The 18,095-nt window shown below is 39.2% G+C and overlaps 1 protein-coding gene across 3 annotated transcripts in view; it reads right to left on the reverse strand.

The window, feature by feature from the left end:
* STAG1 (stromal antigen 1) overlaps positions 1-18,095 on the reverse strand; it is a 162,891-nt gene that overhangs the window by 79,916 nt on the left and 64,880 nt on the right. For all 3 annotated transcript variants that reach the window (XM_038146399.1, XM_038146400.1, XM_038146401.1), the window contains one exon: positions 15,702-15,798. In XM_038146399.1, coding sequence (XP_038002327.1) covers positions 15,702-15,798 — 97 coding nt within the window. The remainder of the gene's footprint in view (positions 1-15,701; positions 15,799-18,095) is intronic.

Genomic DNA, 18,095 nt, shown 5'->3' on the forward strand with positions numbered 1-18,095 from the left:
GCAGCGTCTAATTACTATTTTAACACAGTATTATTTATCCCTGTTCTATTGTGTATGATTTTTACTAAATGCTGTCCACAGAAAGGCAAACTCACAACTTCTTACCTTCTTAGAAGTCTAGAATTGTAGAATAATTTCAGGTAGCAGGATTCCTGACTGTCACTAGTCCAAACCCTTCCCAAAGCAGAGATCCCAGCTAGATCAGGTGAGTCTGTCCTAGGACAGTGAACCCACACTGGGTTCACGCACAAAGGGAGCCCTTCTGTCCCCGGTGCCTGACCACCTCATGGCAGAAATGTTTTCCATTCTGTCAAATTAGAATTCCCCACATTTCAACTTGTGTCTGTTACTGGCAACAGAACTGTGTGAAGAGTCTGCAGTCCCCTTCTCTCTAGTCCTTCAATGATTGAAGGAAGCAGCAAGATCTTACTTCAGCCTTTTTAAAGCTGAGCAATGCTGCTGCCCAGTTTCTCCTCCCCAGAAGGCCTCCTGGAAATCCAGGCTGACTCTCTCAACCACATCACACTTACCCACATTTCATGCTTCAAAGAACTTCAAGCTCACTTTCACAGAAACCAAGGATATTTACTTCAGTGTCCACCCTTCCTTCCACTTTCTGTGGATGTGCCTGTCCCATCTGCAGGTTCCCAGAGCTCACAGCAGTAACCCACGCACATGCTGTCACAGCATTGCAACATGCCTTCATATGTTTTTGCGAAAAGGTATTTTCTTTATCAGAGAAACAAACCTCTTGTTACTCAGCGTCAACATCTCTCCAGCTCATAAAACAAAATGCCATAAATATGGTACCTCCACTTTCCAGAAAGTCAGGAGGCAAAAGACAATCATTGGAGGATTAGATAGCCATGGTCTATCCTCTTTCCCTCAATCTTTCTGCTTTCCCTGATGGGGTTTTGATCCTTTCCTCACCCATCTGTTACTCTTATTTCTACCTGTATTTATCAGTATTTCTCAGAAGTAGTAAAGTGGGAAGATGAAAGGCAAGTCCTAAAAAAATATAAAAAGAGAAGTAATTATCTAGAGATTTTCAATTGATGTGACAGGCTCTAGAGTCCACAAAACATGGTATCTAATAAGAAAACTAAGAGGGGGAAAAAAGAGAGAAACAAGAGGCCAGACCTTTTGTGCCACACCTGACCAAGCGCAGCAAGCCATACACGAGTCCCCTGCAGCTGCTGCTGGACCACCATACTCTGCTCTTTGCTCAGCTGCCTCCTGTCCCTTGTGAGAACTGCCCTTTCTTCATTTTCATCAGGAAGCTGCTGTTACTTGCATAAGAGCTTCCCAGGCACAGGTCTGAAGAAATACCCTCAGTTCAGAGCCCCTGCATTTTCCTGTAACTGTCTGCTGCTCCAGCACGTGGAAGGGAAGGATCAGGACTACGGGGTGTCTGCATTTGGGATCTATACAGTGCCAAACCTTATTAGCAATGGCACACCAAAGGGACTGCTGAGTTCCAGGTTTCCCAGAGCCAATCCTTACTTTTCAGTGTTCAACAGCACCATCCAGAGAGCCACAAGACCAGGGCTGACTGGGATCTTCCTACATCCTTTAAGTGATGCAGAAAAGCTAACACATTAAACAACAGTAAAACAGAGGCTTTGCAAGCACTATAGAGCTGCTGCAGAAAGGTGAAGAACTTTATCTGTCAATTTGAGGAAAGCTGGTATCCTCCAAAAAGTGAGACTGGAGACACAGAAACATCACGGAAACAACTTTTATGTAAAACATTTAATTTCTCTCTTTAAGTGAAAGCCACCTTCTACCCACAACATTTCTATGGGGTTTTTTTGTTAACCTGAAAGAAGGAAATGAGACTGTGGTGCACTTCTGTCTGTAACTGTGCTGCTAAATAAATTGTAATCTTTTTTTTTAACCAAATTTGGCTGGTCTTGGAAATACAGTCTCCCAATGAATTTTACAAAAGCAGGTCACTGAATGGAAGCCAGTGAGGTTATTGGGGAATAGTGTGAACCATGACCCCAATCTTTGTTAATCTCAGCCTCTCACTGAGCTGGAGACAGACAGGGACACACACTGGGAATGCTGCTGCTTCTTCAAGAACAGCTTCACCTGCAGCACAACCACCTCTTGCCCAGCAGTGTGTGTCCCAATCTTTTCTGGAGTTACAGAGCATCCAGAATATTGTCTCTCCTACAGCTTACCCTGCACTTCATGAGCACATTCACCTGATTTCATATAATTCAGGAAAGTTGAACACAGATACATGAGAAATCCCTCTTCATTACTTCTGCTTCTCATGAAATTACTTATTTAGAGTATATTAAAGACCATAGCATTTACTGCCAATGACCTGTGAAAAGACAATGAAAAAATTAGCTGAGCTGGCACAAAGCAATGCCTTTATCTTTCTCTCCCCTCATTTAAAATTATGCAAGATGAGAGGAATTCTCCTTTTTCATGTAATTATTCCTTCCTGTTTTCTAGGACAACAACCCATTTCCTCTTAGCTGTTAGCCCATCCCAAAGCCCCTTTTTACCTTCTGACTATCTGAACACATGTATAGAGCTTTTTTCTGTAAGGAAACACAAAGAATTTGAGAAATCACATGCAAAAAACCCCTTATCTTTGTGCTTAGAAATTAAAGCAGAAATTAAGAAGTGCTAAGCTTCAGATGCTGTGTGTAACCTTGACTTAGTCTCTGTGTGTGTCAGCTTTGGTGAGTCACCCATCTCCCAAGGCTGTCAGCTGTTGTGTGCGGCTTCATTAGCACAGACACCAGAAAGACCTGGGGAGGGAACAGGAGCTGAGGAGGTGACATTGTTGTCCTTCTGAGTGTGCAGCTCTGCTGTAGCCAATGAATCCAGGATGAAGTGTGGGAAGGCAGGGTTCTTACAAGAGGGTTGATAAGGATGCTGCAAATTGTTTTTGCTTTTATTCCCGAGGTTCCTGTAGGAGTCTGGAACAATTTAAACTACCTCCAAGATGGTCCCTAACTGCATATTCCCCATTCTCCAGGTATCCCCCCAGCAGTCTCATGGATGAATGTGCAAGAGAGCAGCACATAAACAACTGTAACTCCAGGTACTCTGAATGTGACACCATTCTTTGGGTATGTAAATCCCTAAACATAAGAACAAAGGGCAAAGTAGGAAAAGGCCCTTCCTTAGCAGAGAACATAAGGAAGAAGGCCCAGGCTCCATTCCTGCTTTTTCCTTATTGCAAATATGTGTCTATCAGAAAAAAATCAAGGGCTTCAAGTTTCCATTCCATGAACTTTAAGAAGTCTGGGTACTCTAAGCTTAGTCTTTAAGCAATTTGAGGAGGAGTAGGAAACCAGTAACAGCAATGTTTGAACATGTCCCATGTTATCTGAAAAACCTCCCCTCTAGGAGTGGCGCAGATTTTTCTATCTACTGCCTCAAAAGATTTTGATATCAATGACTCTGTTCCTGGACTGGCCATTTCCAGAGCAGAGACAGGATCTTTACTTAAAAGGGATTTACAAAGATAACTAGAAGAAACCCTGTTGATAAAATGACCTTAAGGAAAACTTCAACTTTTAAATTTTTGATTGGAACTTGGCTACTGTAGAAAAATAAGAGGAAGCATCATATCAAAAATGAAGTTAAAACAACACAATGAATAGTTGCTCAACATGTTTTGGCACGGGTATGAGGATGAGAGAGCATATATTAGAGCCAAAATCCATAAAAGTCTGGATATGCTTCTAAAAATACAATGCAAGAGGGAACTGTCACCTCAGAATTGAGAAAAGTTAAACTGCTGGAACACACACAGATCACAGCAAGTGTTGACAGGACAAATATAAATGGGAATGTGGAAATAGGAGCAGAAAACTAGGAAAGCTCAACATACAATATGTTTCTCAACAGTCTAAGATTCACTAAGGAGTATTTGAGAGCAAAATATAAAAAAGATTCACCTGTATAAACTTATTAATACTAGAAACCCCAAACTTTGCATAAGTAATAAAGCAGCAGGCCCTGAAAAGAGTACTGAAAGACAAACAGTAATAAATGGCAGATGAAATACAAGAGGGAATGAAGAGTCTGAGTGTATTAATTAACATAAAGATAGTGGACTCAAGGGGGAAAATTAATCAAGAGCTGCTAAGGAGAAAGGAAAGAAGAAAAACACAGAGGAGCACGGCAAGTAAAGCATGTTTAATCAGAAAAATGCTTTAAATTCTTAGTTATAATTCCTCCTACATTGCTTTGGATCATCTACCTTACAGATTTAACAACCAGAAATAGTTGAAATGGCATATTTTCTGCAAATTAAAAATGGCTGTGTAAACACACCATGTAATTCCTGGTAGATACACATATGCAAGACACAGAATAAAGCAGCCAGCTGACTCACAGAATGGTTTGGGTTGAAGGGATCTTAAAGCTCATCTTGTTCCAAGCTCCTGCCATGGACAGGAACACCTTCCACCAGCCCAGGTTAACCAACCCTGTAACTCCTCTGGTTGTGTCTTACAGCTTGGTGGAAAAAATCTTTAAAGTGGAAAAATACAGAAATACAACAAAAACAGAAATACAGAAAACACAAAATATTGTTTTACATTATTTTTTAAAACAAAATATTTTAACAGAACCTTCATCAAGTTTTTTATCTTGTAATGGGCATTTAGTTTTTGCAGTATTTTGTAACAAATAGTACCCGCCCCTCCCCAGCTTTCAGCACGTTCAACAAATTTTCCTTTTAGGACTTTTCAGTCTCCCTCTCCCCCACTGTAAGTTTAAGATGTCCAGAAGCCTTAGTATCAGGGTGCCTTCCTGTAATACACTCACATTTTTAAGTTTGACCAGAAGGCTGATTTTTCTATAGAATACCTGATTTCTTGAGTACAACTCCATTCTCATTCCTGTCAACATACACTCTTAGTTATTAACTGCTTTCTTGTCCTTCCCCTATGAAATTGTCCTTGAAGCTCACAACATAAACACCAAGGGGTGTTACACTATGGATCACCTGCTTGATGAGAATATTCAAAAATGGAGTTAGATTGTAATTTCTGGCCCTGTTCAGTGGCATATTCTGGCTCCACCATTCTGCAGTACCTTCAAGCAGTGTGCTCATTAGGTGAAAGGAGAAAACTGCTATTTTGGCTCTCGAAGCAAAGCAAACCACTGGGACGTATGCCTGCCTGCCTCTCTTTTCTCCTGCTTCCTAAGCTCCTCTGTGGACATGTGTCCTAAAAAGAACACATTCCTTTCTTGCAGTTTTCAGAATCCATAATTTCTTCCTTTCCCCTTATACTTTGCTGCATTTAAAGGCACAAGTTTACCCTTCCATCCTTCATTCCACTGTTACAGATGTTTCAGTTTCCCCTTCTCCTCCTTGCATTTTCCCTACAAATCAGACTTCATACATGTAATTAATTTTTATGGGTCTCTAGGGAGACCTTGTAGCACCTTCCAGTGCATAAAAGGGCTCTAAGAGAGCTGGAGAAGGACTTTGGACAAAAGCCTGGAGTGACAGGACAATGAGGAATGGCTTCCCACTGCCAGAGGGCAGGGTTTGATGGAATATTGGGAAGGAATTCCTCCCTGTGAGAGAGGTGAGGCCCTGGCACAGGTTGCCCAGAGCTGTGTGGCTGTACTGTCCCTGGAAGTGTCCAAGGCCGGGTTGGATGGGGCTTGGAGCAACCTGGGATAGGGGAAGCTGTTCCTGCCCATGGCAGGGGGTGGAACAATAGGAGCTTTAAGGTCCCTTCTAACCCAAACCATCCTGGGATTCTGTGACATTTAATACTTGGTTGCTGGTATTACAGGCTGACAAGAGTAATAAAGAAATGCAGGGAGGACTGCCCATTTTCACAATCCCTGCCACCTTAAACTGTTTCAAAGATCAGTTCATGAGATCAAAGTCTCCAACTCTCTAAGGGTTAAATGCATTTTTCATCACAGTATGATGTCTCTCCCTGTTTCCAGTCAGAAGGAACTGCAAGCTTTGCTCAGCACAGGCAGAAGGGAGCCCTTCCCAGGCTGAGGACCGCTCCCCTTCCCCAAAAGCAGCCTGCTCTTCCCAAGGAAGTAGCCAGCTCAGAGCTCTATAAAGTGATTTTTACACACAGCACATAATTGAAGAATAATCCTGCTCTTACAGGCTACCATGGAAACCAGAGGGGAAAAAGGGCTGAATATTAAAATTGGAGAGTGAAAATATCCATCACTGCTATTACACAAAATGGTTTGCAAATGCTTCTATTAATGGGTCTGGGCTGGAACCTTTTCTGTTTGCCACTTTCTCCTCTAAGTGCTACAAGTGGAGCTGAATACAGGACATAGAACATATTAAAAAATCTTTACAGCTCAAGTGTATTTACACACCACAAAAAGGAGAAAAAAATGTAGTATCTGTTTGACAGAAGTGTTAGCAACTCCAAACACAAGCATCAACAATTAAACTCTAATCTATGGGTTTAGTTAGAAGTTGACAACAAATATATTAAAGAATGAAACATCAATCAGAATAAGCTGTTTCTTTATTCTTAATAAAAATTCTTCTTATTCTTTCAGAATAAGCATATGGCACCAGTAAGGCAAATTTCTGCATCTCTTCATCAACAACAAACCTTCACTATTTGGTTCCAGCCCCACAAACCTGGCATCTTCAGGGGGAAAAAGGGGGAAAAAATGTAAAAAAGAGAAAAAAAATACATTAATTAACACATTTTGAGAACAAAGAGTAACTCAGCCTGGCTTTCTGCACCATTATCACTAAGATTAAATCCTTTGTAAGTCAGATAAAAATTTCATGGCAGTTCAATCTCATTCCTTTGTTTATCAGGATTTAAGATTCAATGTGGTATTGAAATACCCACAAGTGGTGCCAGGAATTGACTGACATATTTTCTTCACTATATTAATAGAAAGGTTTACATATTCTGGAAGCAAATTCTGTGGTGATTGGTTGAAAAGACAATTCAACCTGTTGCAATGGTTGGAAAATTAGAGATCAAAGTGCTGCCAACTCCAACTCAACATTCTCACTATTCTGAGCAAAAAGATACTCGGTCACTGGCCACTTATCCAATTCACCCTTAAAAGATGAAGTTTTCTTGAAATACATCTACCTCCTCTTCATCAATGAAAAAAAAAGTCACTTTGAATGGCTAAGTGACTTGAAGAACATAAGCTGAAAATCAAAGTGGGAGGCAAATAAGGTTTGAGCCAACAGTACAGAAAACTGCCATTACTTATGTCATCACAAACTGAAATTCCACTACATCTGTACCTTTGTAACAAAATATACATACAGCTTGTTTTCACTCTCAAGCTGCTGAAAGTATTTCTAGGCCCTTTTTCCGAAGTCACAAGAGATTTAAGTTATCCAAAACATTTATTTCAATAATGATGAAAGAAACAAAATAAAGAGTAGAGATTGTGGTAAATCTGAAAAACTTTGGTTTGTCACATTTTTGGGGGTTTTTTTGTTTGTTTGTTTGTTTTGGGTTTTTTGGTTTTTTTCAAACCAAATTTCTTTGTTCTCCCAAAAATGATGTAATGACTTTGTAGAAGCCAATTTCCACAAGGGATGGTGCCTGTTAAAGGCCAGGGACTGCTGCTGAGGTGCTTTGAGCTTCATCCCCTCACACCCAGGGGCAATGCTACAGGTAGAGGGCCAACACCAGTAGTTCAAAGCTGAAATTTAAGCTACTGGCATTACCAGAAAGAAATGCAGAACTCTACACCAGCTCAGTGTCAGAGCTGGTGACAGTCACCCAAGAACAGAGGGTGCTGGCCAGGGAACTCCAGGCTGCTCCTGCAGGGCCTGGGAGCACATTTGTACAACACCCCTTCCTACCCTTCCAGACACCCAATAACATTCCACCACGCTTCCTGCTCCATGCAAATAAGGACAAGACAAGCTAAAGGCTATTTACACCATTCTGCCCTGTAATGACTTTGACTCCAGCAGTGCTAGAAAATGCTGTAGCTTCCAGTTAAAATGACACGAACAATTGTAAGGCTCAGCTGGTCACGGTTCAGGTTAAAGACAACAGAGGCAATCTGATCAGACTGATATAAATAAGGAAGGAGTAGGCAGTGCTGCAATGTGAGCAGGACTGGATCTGCTTCAGAGTCCACTTCCTCCAATTTAGGATGTCTCTTCTTTGAAACTCAAGAGGTTTTTTTTTCCCTATATCCAGCTACTCCTGAATGCTTGCAGATTAACAGAATATTGGATTTGGTTTAACCAATTTCTTTGTACCAGAGAATACCACTTTTCCATTAGGATACAGACCCTTTCTTATCATACTCATCTTCTCTTCAAAAATAATTACAGCAGAGTATCAGCCCTGCACTTAATTAAATAAGTCTATGGCTTCATTAATGCAGAGAGAGAACTGTAATTACAGTGTTTGCTGAGGGAAATATCTTTTTTGCAATTTAATTCCTACCCTTGGTCTGCAAAAGGTCTGACTAAACCTTCAGCAGAATTTGCATGTTTGGAAAGGCCAGAGACATGAGTACTTTCCCAGTTTGCAATCCAGTCAGAAAGGATTTAAGATCTAGTGGTATTTGGTTGCTTTTTATAATTAGTTCTTGTCTTCTTGGGAAGCACCTGTCATCTACAGTAAATCCAGCAATGTATCTCACACACAGCGAGCAAACTCATACACTGACATAATTTGTTCACAAGTCTGAGAATAACACTGCAAAAATAAATCAGACTAAGGCTTTTACTCCTCCTGCTTAATACAGAGGGTGTTCCTTCAGTAATAAATTTGTATAACACAGAAAAAAAACCCCATAAATAAAGAGGAAATTACACAGATCTGGCTAGTAAGGCAGGAACTATCTGGAGTTATTAACACCAAGAGATATTTACTGCTCTTCTCTTGAAAAGCTGCAACACTAAAAGCATGGCCTAACTGGGAAAATCCTCAAGTTTCACCTCTGTAGTCATGTGAGCAGCACTATTTTCCAGATCAATATGGATGTAATTAAATTAATACAGTGGAAAACAGGCAATAGTATTTGAACTCCTTGCATAATTTTTCTCCAATGAGCAGTGTCAAAAATAATTTTACAAGCTCTGAGTTTACTTAATAGTGCACAGGGGCAGAACACAGACTTTGTTCCAAGCTTACAAGGAGTGCTTTCATTTTCAGCAGAGATCTGAACTTATTATACAGAACTAGCAGTGCAGTAGTCATTGCATAGCTAATTTATATTTCCTTACATTATAGATTTGCTCTAAAATATTCTAGTACCCCGAGTTTTGTCAATTAATTCAATAAATTGATTTTTAATTATTTTAAAGTTTGTATTAATTCGTACCCATAGATTAGTTAATAGCTGATTTTAAGCCAGCTCATTTTTGGTCTGCTGTTGTGCATGCAATGTGAATAGTTTGATATATTCAGGTAGCAAATAATAAAGATAGATATGTTTGGTTCAAATTACTATTGCTCCTGCTACCAGTTCATAGAGGGAAACCTTGGACTACAGTCAGAACTCGGCACAGCAGGGATTTCATTCAGATTTTCAAGCCACAAACCAGTGTGCCCTTCCTTCATGTCTCCTGCACAGAAAGTAAATTCCTATGGCTTTTTCCCACTTGTTTTTGAAAGTAGCAGGATACATCTTTTGGGGAAGAGAAGCCATTAGTTCACAAGTGGCTATAAAATGTATTGCACTACTTCAACACTTTTTTACACTTTCAGATGGGATTTTTGGTTTTAATTTTTCAACCCTTCTCATCCCCAGAAGACGGTAACAAGTAGAATTTAAAATAATTAAAAACTTATTTGTAATTACTTTTCTTCTAGCCAAACAATCTTTGAAGAGCTAAAGAGGAAAAAGAAATAGTAAGGAAGAAAGAGCACGAGAGGACAAGCACCAATATATTCAGCAGCAAACAGAAAGACATGGTAAAAACCTTTTTGATTTAAAACCATACATACAACAAAACCAAAGCTTTAATTTCCAGAATGTCAACTGATATTAACTATTTGTACTTCTTCACAAAAAATTTATTTTAACATAACCATATTAATTGTCAAGTATCTGATATGAACTTTTTAAACCCTACCTATAGCCATTTAAAGAACTAATGAAACACTAAATGTATGCCTACTAATCTGATTTACCTTCCACTCAAGCCATTTGCATCTTATTTTTAGTTTGAATTTTGTAAGTTTTCACTTCAAGATAAACACATTGTAAAAATCACCTAAAGGCTCAGAACCAAGAAGTACAAAGTTCAGCCCTTGTTTATCTACACCACACATGAAATTAAGATCAAGCCATTTCCATCCTACAGTCTAATCTTCCCATTTTTAATGTGGTTAACAGCATGTTTTTAACTGCTTTATCGTTATTGGGATGCATTTCTTTCTTTATACTATGCATACAAAATATTTTACAAACCATTGCTATGACTTAAATCCTTACACAAGTAAGGAACAATTTTTCAAAATGTGTATTAGTTCTTTGTAACATTCTCCCCTATATTCACACACTGGAAAGGGATTTCGTTGAAGAAACTGTGAGAAAGACAACTTTATACACTTAATAAAAATACTGCAATTCATTGCATTGGAGCTTGTATTTTCTAATTTGGTCACAATACAAAATACTTATGATACCAACTTCCTAATAATAACTTAATGACTTAAGAGGTAAAGCTTTTTTAACACATTCCAAGGTCAGCCAGATTTCTCACTCTCTGCAGTTCCTTGCAGAAGGCCCATATGCAGGGAATTAGATTTACCAAAGCCGCCTTTGTGGGCCATAACATCGACCTGCACAGAACAACAATCCCATCAATCACAAAACAAAACCATGGACAACTAAGTCTCTTAGACCATTTCTCTAATTACTATGTTACACCCCATTATTAAAATATTATTAATCAGAGTAAATAACACTGTTTCCTGGCTAATTTGCTTCTGGAATTCTTTCCAACAGCAAAGTAAGTGCTTGCTTGTTCACCGCTTGTGCCAGACCATATAATGGCCACTCTATGCTGCTTTTCCCTGATTTTAGCCTTCAATTTCCTTTGGCAATGCAGAAATCTATTAGTTTGCCCTTAATTAAGCTCATAGAACATTAATAAAAACCAAAATGAGCAAGCTAACGCAGAACTCCTGCACTTATTGGCACAGTTTTGCCATTCAATCAGAATTTCACAGAGGATCCGGAATAGGTGAGGAAGAACCAGACACTCAAGGATGAAGCGGGAGACAGTGTGAAACCCCAAGTGTTTAATTCACAGGAAAAGTTCCACAAAGGAGCTTGGCTTTAAGCCAGAAAAAGAGTCAGAAACATCTCTGCTTACTCACAACTGAGAAAAACCCAGCCTTAAGCAGCACCAGCAATCCAAGCTGACAGGTGACAACTGGAATATTTGCTCATCAATGACAACATCTGAAAACCTGCTTAAAAATGTACAGGTTTGTGGCTTACCCAGCCAAAAACAGATGATAGGAAAGGCTAATGATGGAGATGGATGAGATGGATGGGAGAGAAGGAATGGGAATAATTTCACTGTGCACTTGAAAGCAGTCAAGTAGTTTCCTCTTCAATTACGTGAGACCCTTTGCCCCTGCAAAAGAAAGCTTCTTTTCTCCCATGGACTCAGTTACTGGTTTTCCTTCACAGCTTAAGAGGCTGTTTCAACCACTAATTGCTTCTGGTTAGGAAAAAAAATATTTATTCCACAAGCATGGCTCTCTGCCTTGAAAATGTGGAAAGGTCGGAGTGCTTGAGGAGCTTTCTGTTTGTTTTCTATCAATAACAGAAGGCACGAGCTGACAGCCATGCAGATACCCAAGTCAGCTCTAAATCCAGGGAGCTCCAGAAATGGAAACAGCCTGGTTGTCATAGCAGCAGAGCAGGATACCTGAGCTAATTACTCAGTCTGAGAGGCAGAGCTAATTAGCCCTGATGCAGCATCACACTGACACAGTTATAATCCTTCTGGGACCTCATGTACATATTGCTGATTAGACATTTCAGTTTGCTTGCAACCAGCTCACAGAGCTCAGCACTCAGTGCTATGCTTGACATAAACATTCAAAAGAAGAAGAGAAAAAAAGGGGGAAAAGCAAAAATATGTTCCTACAAAGAAAGCAATGGAAAAGAGCTCACAAAAACCCCCAGAAAACTCTGAACACTCAACTGCAACACTTCTGCAAGGGAGGAGGGTGCCTAAATCCACAATGCTGCAGACCAAAGTATAACAATGGAGATGGAAATTTCAGTAGTGTGGATACACCTCCACAGTGCCCCGTCCAGTGGCACTTAATTGAAAAAAGGGCCTTATCATTGCAACAAGCTAATGTCAAAAAGTTCCCTGTTACCCAATAATGAAAACTCTGAAATTTTGTGCCTGCCTTAGAAATAAGAAAGTAAATACACCACCACCTGCTTTATAGATTGTAAATCCCATGGAAAATAAACACCGACTATCAATTGACATACCTGTTTTATTCTCAAGGACTGCAAACAACATTTTTGCTGTTTTTCCACAAAGAAGTAGTATCTTAACACTTACCTCTTCACCTTTCTAAGGTACTATCTGATACAAGATCCTCCCTCTAGAAGCAGCAACACTTTTTAAAAGGGTCAGAAATAAAAAGCAAATGAGTGAATGTATCAGTCCTTGTTAAGTGTTTTTCTGTCACAGAAATTCAACATAACACAATGGAAAAGACTACACAGACAAGCTGGGAAAGAAAGGGACTTTTTTGTATTTTCAAAGAAAAAAAAGCAAGCAAGATAAAGAAAAATTCTTTACATAACCATTACACTTCTTTGTAATCAAAATTAGCAAAGGCAACATATGCACAGATTGAACAGGCAAACTAAAGGAAAGATGACACGACAAGTGACCAACTCCCATGCAAATCTGCTTATTGAAATGAGATGTTTTGACAGTTCAATACAAGAAACTTCTCATTTACACCAAACAGCGCTCTAAAAACACAGAAAGATTACTGGAGTCACACTAAAACCTAATCTCCACTGTTTTTAATGGACATACATTAAATAGATAATCACAAGAGTTGACAAAGGACAGATATGCTCGAATATTTATTGAATGCATATTTATTGAATTTTAAATTGCACAGATCTTTTACATTCACCTGCAGAAGCCACTAATTTAACAATTTTTAGTATTAACAAATTACATAATACTCCTGCTTACTCATTTCAGCAACAGCCACAAGCAAAGCTGGAAGATGCCAAAAGGTTCATTCAAGCATCTGTGCTGCTCAAGAGAATGGGATAAATACATAAAAATCAATGTTTCTCCAAACAGAAAGGTATTTTTCAGGGTCAATGGTGTTGCTAAATGAAACAGTTTGGTGCCTCAATTTCTAATTAAAGCCAGTAAATGGACATATACTCTTCCACCTGCTCAAAACTTCTGAAAGACACATCAAGCTAAATGTACTTTACATATAAATCTATCACTTGATATATTTAGATATCAAGAGATTTTAAGCACTATTGAATGGTAGATTTATAAACCTAGGATCACAATTCCCCAACAAACTTCATCCCAAGTTAGTTGTCCTCCCTTCAGTTAATGGCCACAAACTTAGATATATCTATCAGACAGCATTTAGAGCCACCTTTGGGAAAGGAGGCTGGAGAATCCAAGACAATGTTAGTGGAGCAAACTGAAAAGAAGAAAATTAAGGAAGATAAAGCAATCATTGAGATTCACAGGGGGTGGTTATTTATGAGGAACAGAAATAAGCAAGAATGTCAACCAAGTCTCTAAAGGGAAATAAGGATATCATAACATATGATCTTCCCATGAAAAAGAATCTTTGTCTCCCTCACAAAATACAGAACAACCCCCTATTTCTCATTTACATTAAGGACAGCTTGGCATGCACTTTACCCTAAGTGGACTACCAATAAAATCCACTCTCTTCTGATAAGCTCTTATTTATCCTAGAAAACAACTATATTACTGGAAACTGGAAAGAACTGCCCTGTTTGCCAGGATTTTAACCCTGTTCTACAGCTGTTACTGTAGCCACTGCAAAAATTCCAGAACAGAAATAAATCTCCCAAACACACTATAGACTTGGGGGATAAGAAATATTTGCTTCCTTTCTCCGGCCATTGCTGTTCGGGAGCAGAAGGCACTGAAAGAAGCTCAGCAGAGACAGCCCTGGGATACAGAGCAGAGCAGTGAAAATGAAAAGTCACCACGCAAAGAAAAGCCAAGTAAGTCAATGACATCAGGCACTCGCAGTGCTGCTGCCTCCCAGCCAGTAACAGAAAGCTTTTCTGGGAAGCACTTGCTCCAGCAGCATATGGCTGACAGTGGGCATTCAGCCTGCATCACTCACCAACAAGGGGCTGAAAAAATAGGAGTCTTATCAGAGTGCTGCTTTCTCTAATGAGAAGAAAGAAAGGGAGAGTAAATTAGAGAGCAGCAGGGGAATGAAGATATTTATGACATGCCTTCACCAAAAGCTTGCATCAACAATATAAACACATGGCCAAGGATGCCTTTGGTTTAATTCTGCCCAAATTCTTGTGGGGTTCCTTTTTTTTACATATCTACACCTCAGGAGAGAGTTTTAAAAAAAAAAAGAAAAAGCACAGGGAATACTACTATTTTCACATAAGCTGCCAAACACAACCGAAAAATGTTTCAGGGGCTCTGTGTGAACAGTGCAGACACTGACACAGGCTGGTAACCTAAGCCCTAACCTTCAGCCCTTTTACAAAATGCTCCCAGAGCTTCAGTCTTTCCTGTCATCCACAAAATAGGTTTATTTCCTTCAGCTATGAAAAAGGGTTGCTGAAGCTGCTGATGGTTCCTATTTCTTTTCTCTGATGCTTTTAACTACTCAAGACTTGACCTTATACTTAAGAAGGAAGAAAAGGGACTTCTATCCAGACCATTTGATGCTTTAAGGTATATTCCCACATCAGATACAAAATGAAGAAAAAGAATTTCTGAATTGTGGGTTGTTTTCAACTCTATTCAAAGTAAGTTCTAGGAAGCATCAGAAAACAGTAAATAATTTGGTTTTGGGCACTACAGAGAGAGTAGAGCTCTCTCTCTCTTCAAGGCTGAGTTAACAGAAAAAAGACAACACATGAAAAATTCATTAGAAGGCACAGCATGGCAACAGAATGCTAGAATGGCTGGCTGCTGCATGCCTGGTAATGGAGGCTGCTTAAGCAGGGTATAAAAGGCAGGGCACTCGCTGCTGACGTGATAAAGGATCACAGAGGAACAAATAACACTGATGCTCCAACCACAGGAAATCTTTCTTGCTGTGAACTGAAGACTGATTCCTTCCTCTTCATTAAAAAAAATCCTAAAAAGAAAGAAAAAACACCAAAGTTAAGGTATAGTTACCTACTAATTTTTTTCAATAAAAAAATTGGGAAGAAACAGAAAGGGAAAATAAAGCTATGCCTACCTGGAGTACCAGATCTTTTGTCTCCTGCTGATGACGAGCAGAATGTCTCTGTGAGGATTTGTACACTTTAGCACGATGACAGGAAAAGTGAGAAAGAGAAAGGGTAGCCCTCGACCAACAACCTTTAAATCAAGTTATTCTGGAATGCAGACAATATTTCCATACAAACCATGCACATAATCCAAGTGTCTTCCCCATCTTTACCAGCATTTGCATTAACACACGTTTGTAGGTCAGATTTATTCTATACAACTTGTTTCCCGTGTTCTGTACCTCGACATCCTGAACACTGGATAAAGAAGTTGATTAAATCCAGAAGTGCTATGTCCCTGTCTTGTTTATATGATTCAATCCAGTCGTCCACCACAGACTGTCAAGAAAAAAAGAATATTTATCAGAGACTCTTAAAAAGTGTTTTATTAAAGGCAAATGACTTATTCTTTTCAAAATATAATTTCATAACTAAACATTTATTTTGCATAATTATACATGTGTACAAATTCAGATATCTATGCACCTTCTCTCAAGGTGGAGACAGAACAAATATTGTCAGAGAGCAGAATTATATGCACCATTTTCTGGTATTATATTACATAAACACAAGTTCAAATTGAAATTACTGTAATTCCCCAAAACTACTTAGAGAATTTTTTCAGTTTTAAAATTGTGTTGAAAAAAAACCAAATATTGTTACTCCATTCAGAATGACCAACATATATTGCCAGGAAACTGATGAGTAGAAATACTTTGGGATAAATACTGATTTTATACTGCATAGTGAATATCCCAGTCAGTCACTCAGGAACACTGTAAATAGTTCAGGAAAACAAAACATAATGAGGAATACATAGTAAATAAAATAACACACGGAAGTTGGACTTAGGCTGTTTGTAAGCTGCCTGGATGACAGGATAGGAAATTCAGTCAGTTTTCAACTGCCCTCAGAACTACAGTTAGCCAGGAGCTATTTTCATCATCTCTGATATTTCAAGCTCCTCAGCTACATAAACACTGCAGGTAAGGAATTGTGTATATTCAATGTAATCAAATATTATGCTTTACTTATTTTTTGAGGGAAAAGACTAATTTTTCTGTTCCACGCATGCAACATCATTCATTAGGAAAAGCTTGATTATGTTATCAGAGCACACCTTGCAAATGGATTTGTTTATTCTGGACAGTTCAGGTCTACAATGAATTTCTATAAAATTAAATTTAGAAAACCACATACACAAACAAACACCCCACCATGCCCATACAACTGGCTTCTACCATGCTGAAAAGGAATCAATAGGAAAGACAAAAAAATCCAAACAATCCAATCCAATCTCTTAGAAAAATCTGCCTTTTCCTTAATTAGTAGCTGTAAGGAGGGATTTTGAAAAATCCCTCTGCAGTTTCCAGTTTATCCAAGTGCAAACTCCCAAGACTACCCTTGGCAGGTGAGGAAAAGGATGCAGCAACCACCTGTGTACATCCCAGAGACACACAGAGCTCTGAACTGAGCCAAAGCACTCCATGTTTAACACACATCACTACACTCACCCTTGAGCCAGGAGCAGACTAGCAGTACTGTCATGTTATCCAACAACCAGCATCAATCTCTAAACACCCAATTTGCCAGGAAGCTCCGTTTTCACAGGTTTTGCCTCCCAAAACACACACACCCCACACACACACACTCAGTAGCAGAAGCAATCTTAAAAAGGGGTCCATCTGCTACTTAGAAGAAATTAGAAAGCAAGACTTGGCCTCTAATTAAGCTTCACGCAAGTTGAGGAAGCAGCAGCACAAAACCAGTTATCTAGAATGATATCTCACTGTTATTTCATCATGAATTCAGACCTATTCCTGGAAGTATCAATCATTTCAATCAATCAGCAAAATTCTCCAGGGCACAGAAACCAAATGTAGCCAAAAGTACAAAGTATTTATTACACCAACTATTGACTGAGCTTAATGACCAGGCTGTTGGTGTATTACCAATTCACAAGATTTGTTTGAACAGTTCTATTACTGCAGATATCAGAACATGCAATTGCCAGAGCTGTTTTTTACACTAAAGAAAACAGCAGCTGTGCAGGGCCAGACAACAGGTTCACCTGCCCAACAGGGCTTATACATGCAGGGAAAAGCATAAGAAAAGGGCAAGAATACACTGATATTTCTGAGTTAGTGTCCCAGACCCTTAAGATACCAGCAAATTTTTTCTCTCATGGATGTGTCTGTCTAAACCACCTTTATGTCTACATCATCTCACAGCAGTGTGCAAGGGTTATTTATTCACTGCAAAATGAAAGAATAATTGTGTTTTAACCTTGCCAAATGTTAGATCCATTTGATGTGACCCAATTCTTATGAAAGAAGAAAAAACAAATTCCAACCCCCGTTTGCATTTTCCATCTGATCCCCTCTTTCCAGGCAGAATAATCCCGCCCTGTGCCATGTGGCTTGCCCAGAAATAATTCTGTATCTTTATCCTTGCCCACTCTTGTCACACATATCTTGACAGTTTCTGAAGTCTACTATATTCTTCTTTGAGCCTGGGAAATCTTAGTTGCTTTCCCTGAGTGTTTATATCTCGTTTCCCAGCATCTGTTCATTATCCACAGCCGAGTTTCACAGAAAACACTCCCTGTGGAAGTAAGGCTGGCCCAAGAAATTCCC

The sequence above is a fragment of the Motacilla alba genome, chromosome 9 (assembly GCF_015832195.1).
Source record: "Motacilla alba alba isolate MOTALB_02 chromosome 9, Motacilla_alba_V1.0_pri, whole genome shotgun sequence".
In the NCBI taxonomy this organism is placed as follows: domain Eukaryota; kingdom Metazoa; phylum Chordata; class Aves; order Passeriformes; family Motacillidae; genus Motacilla; species Motacilla alba.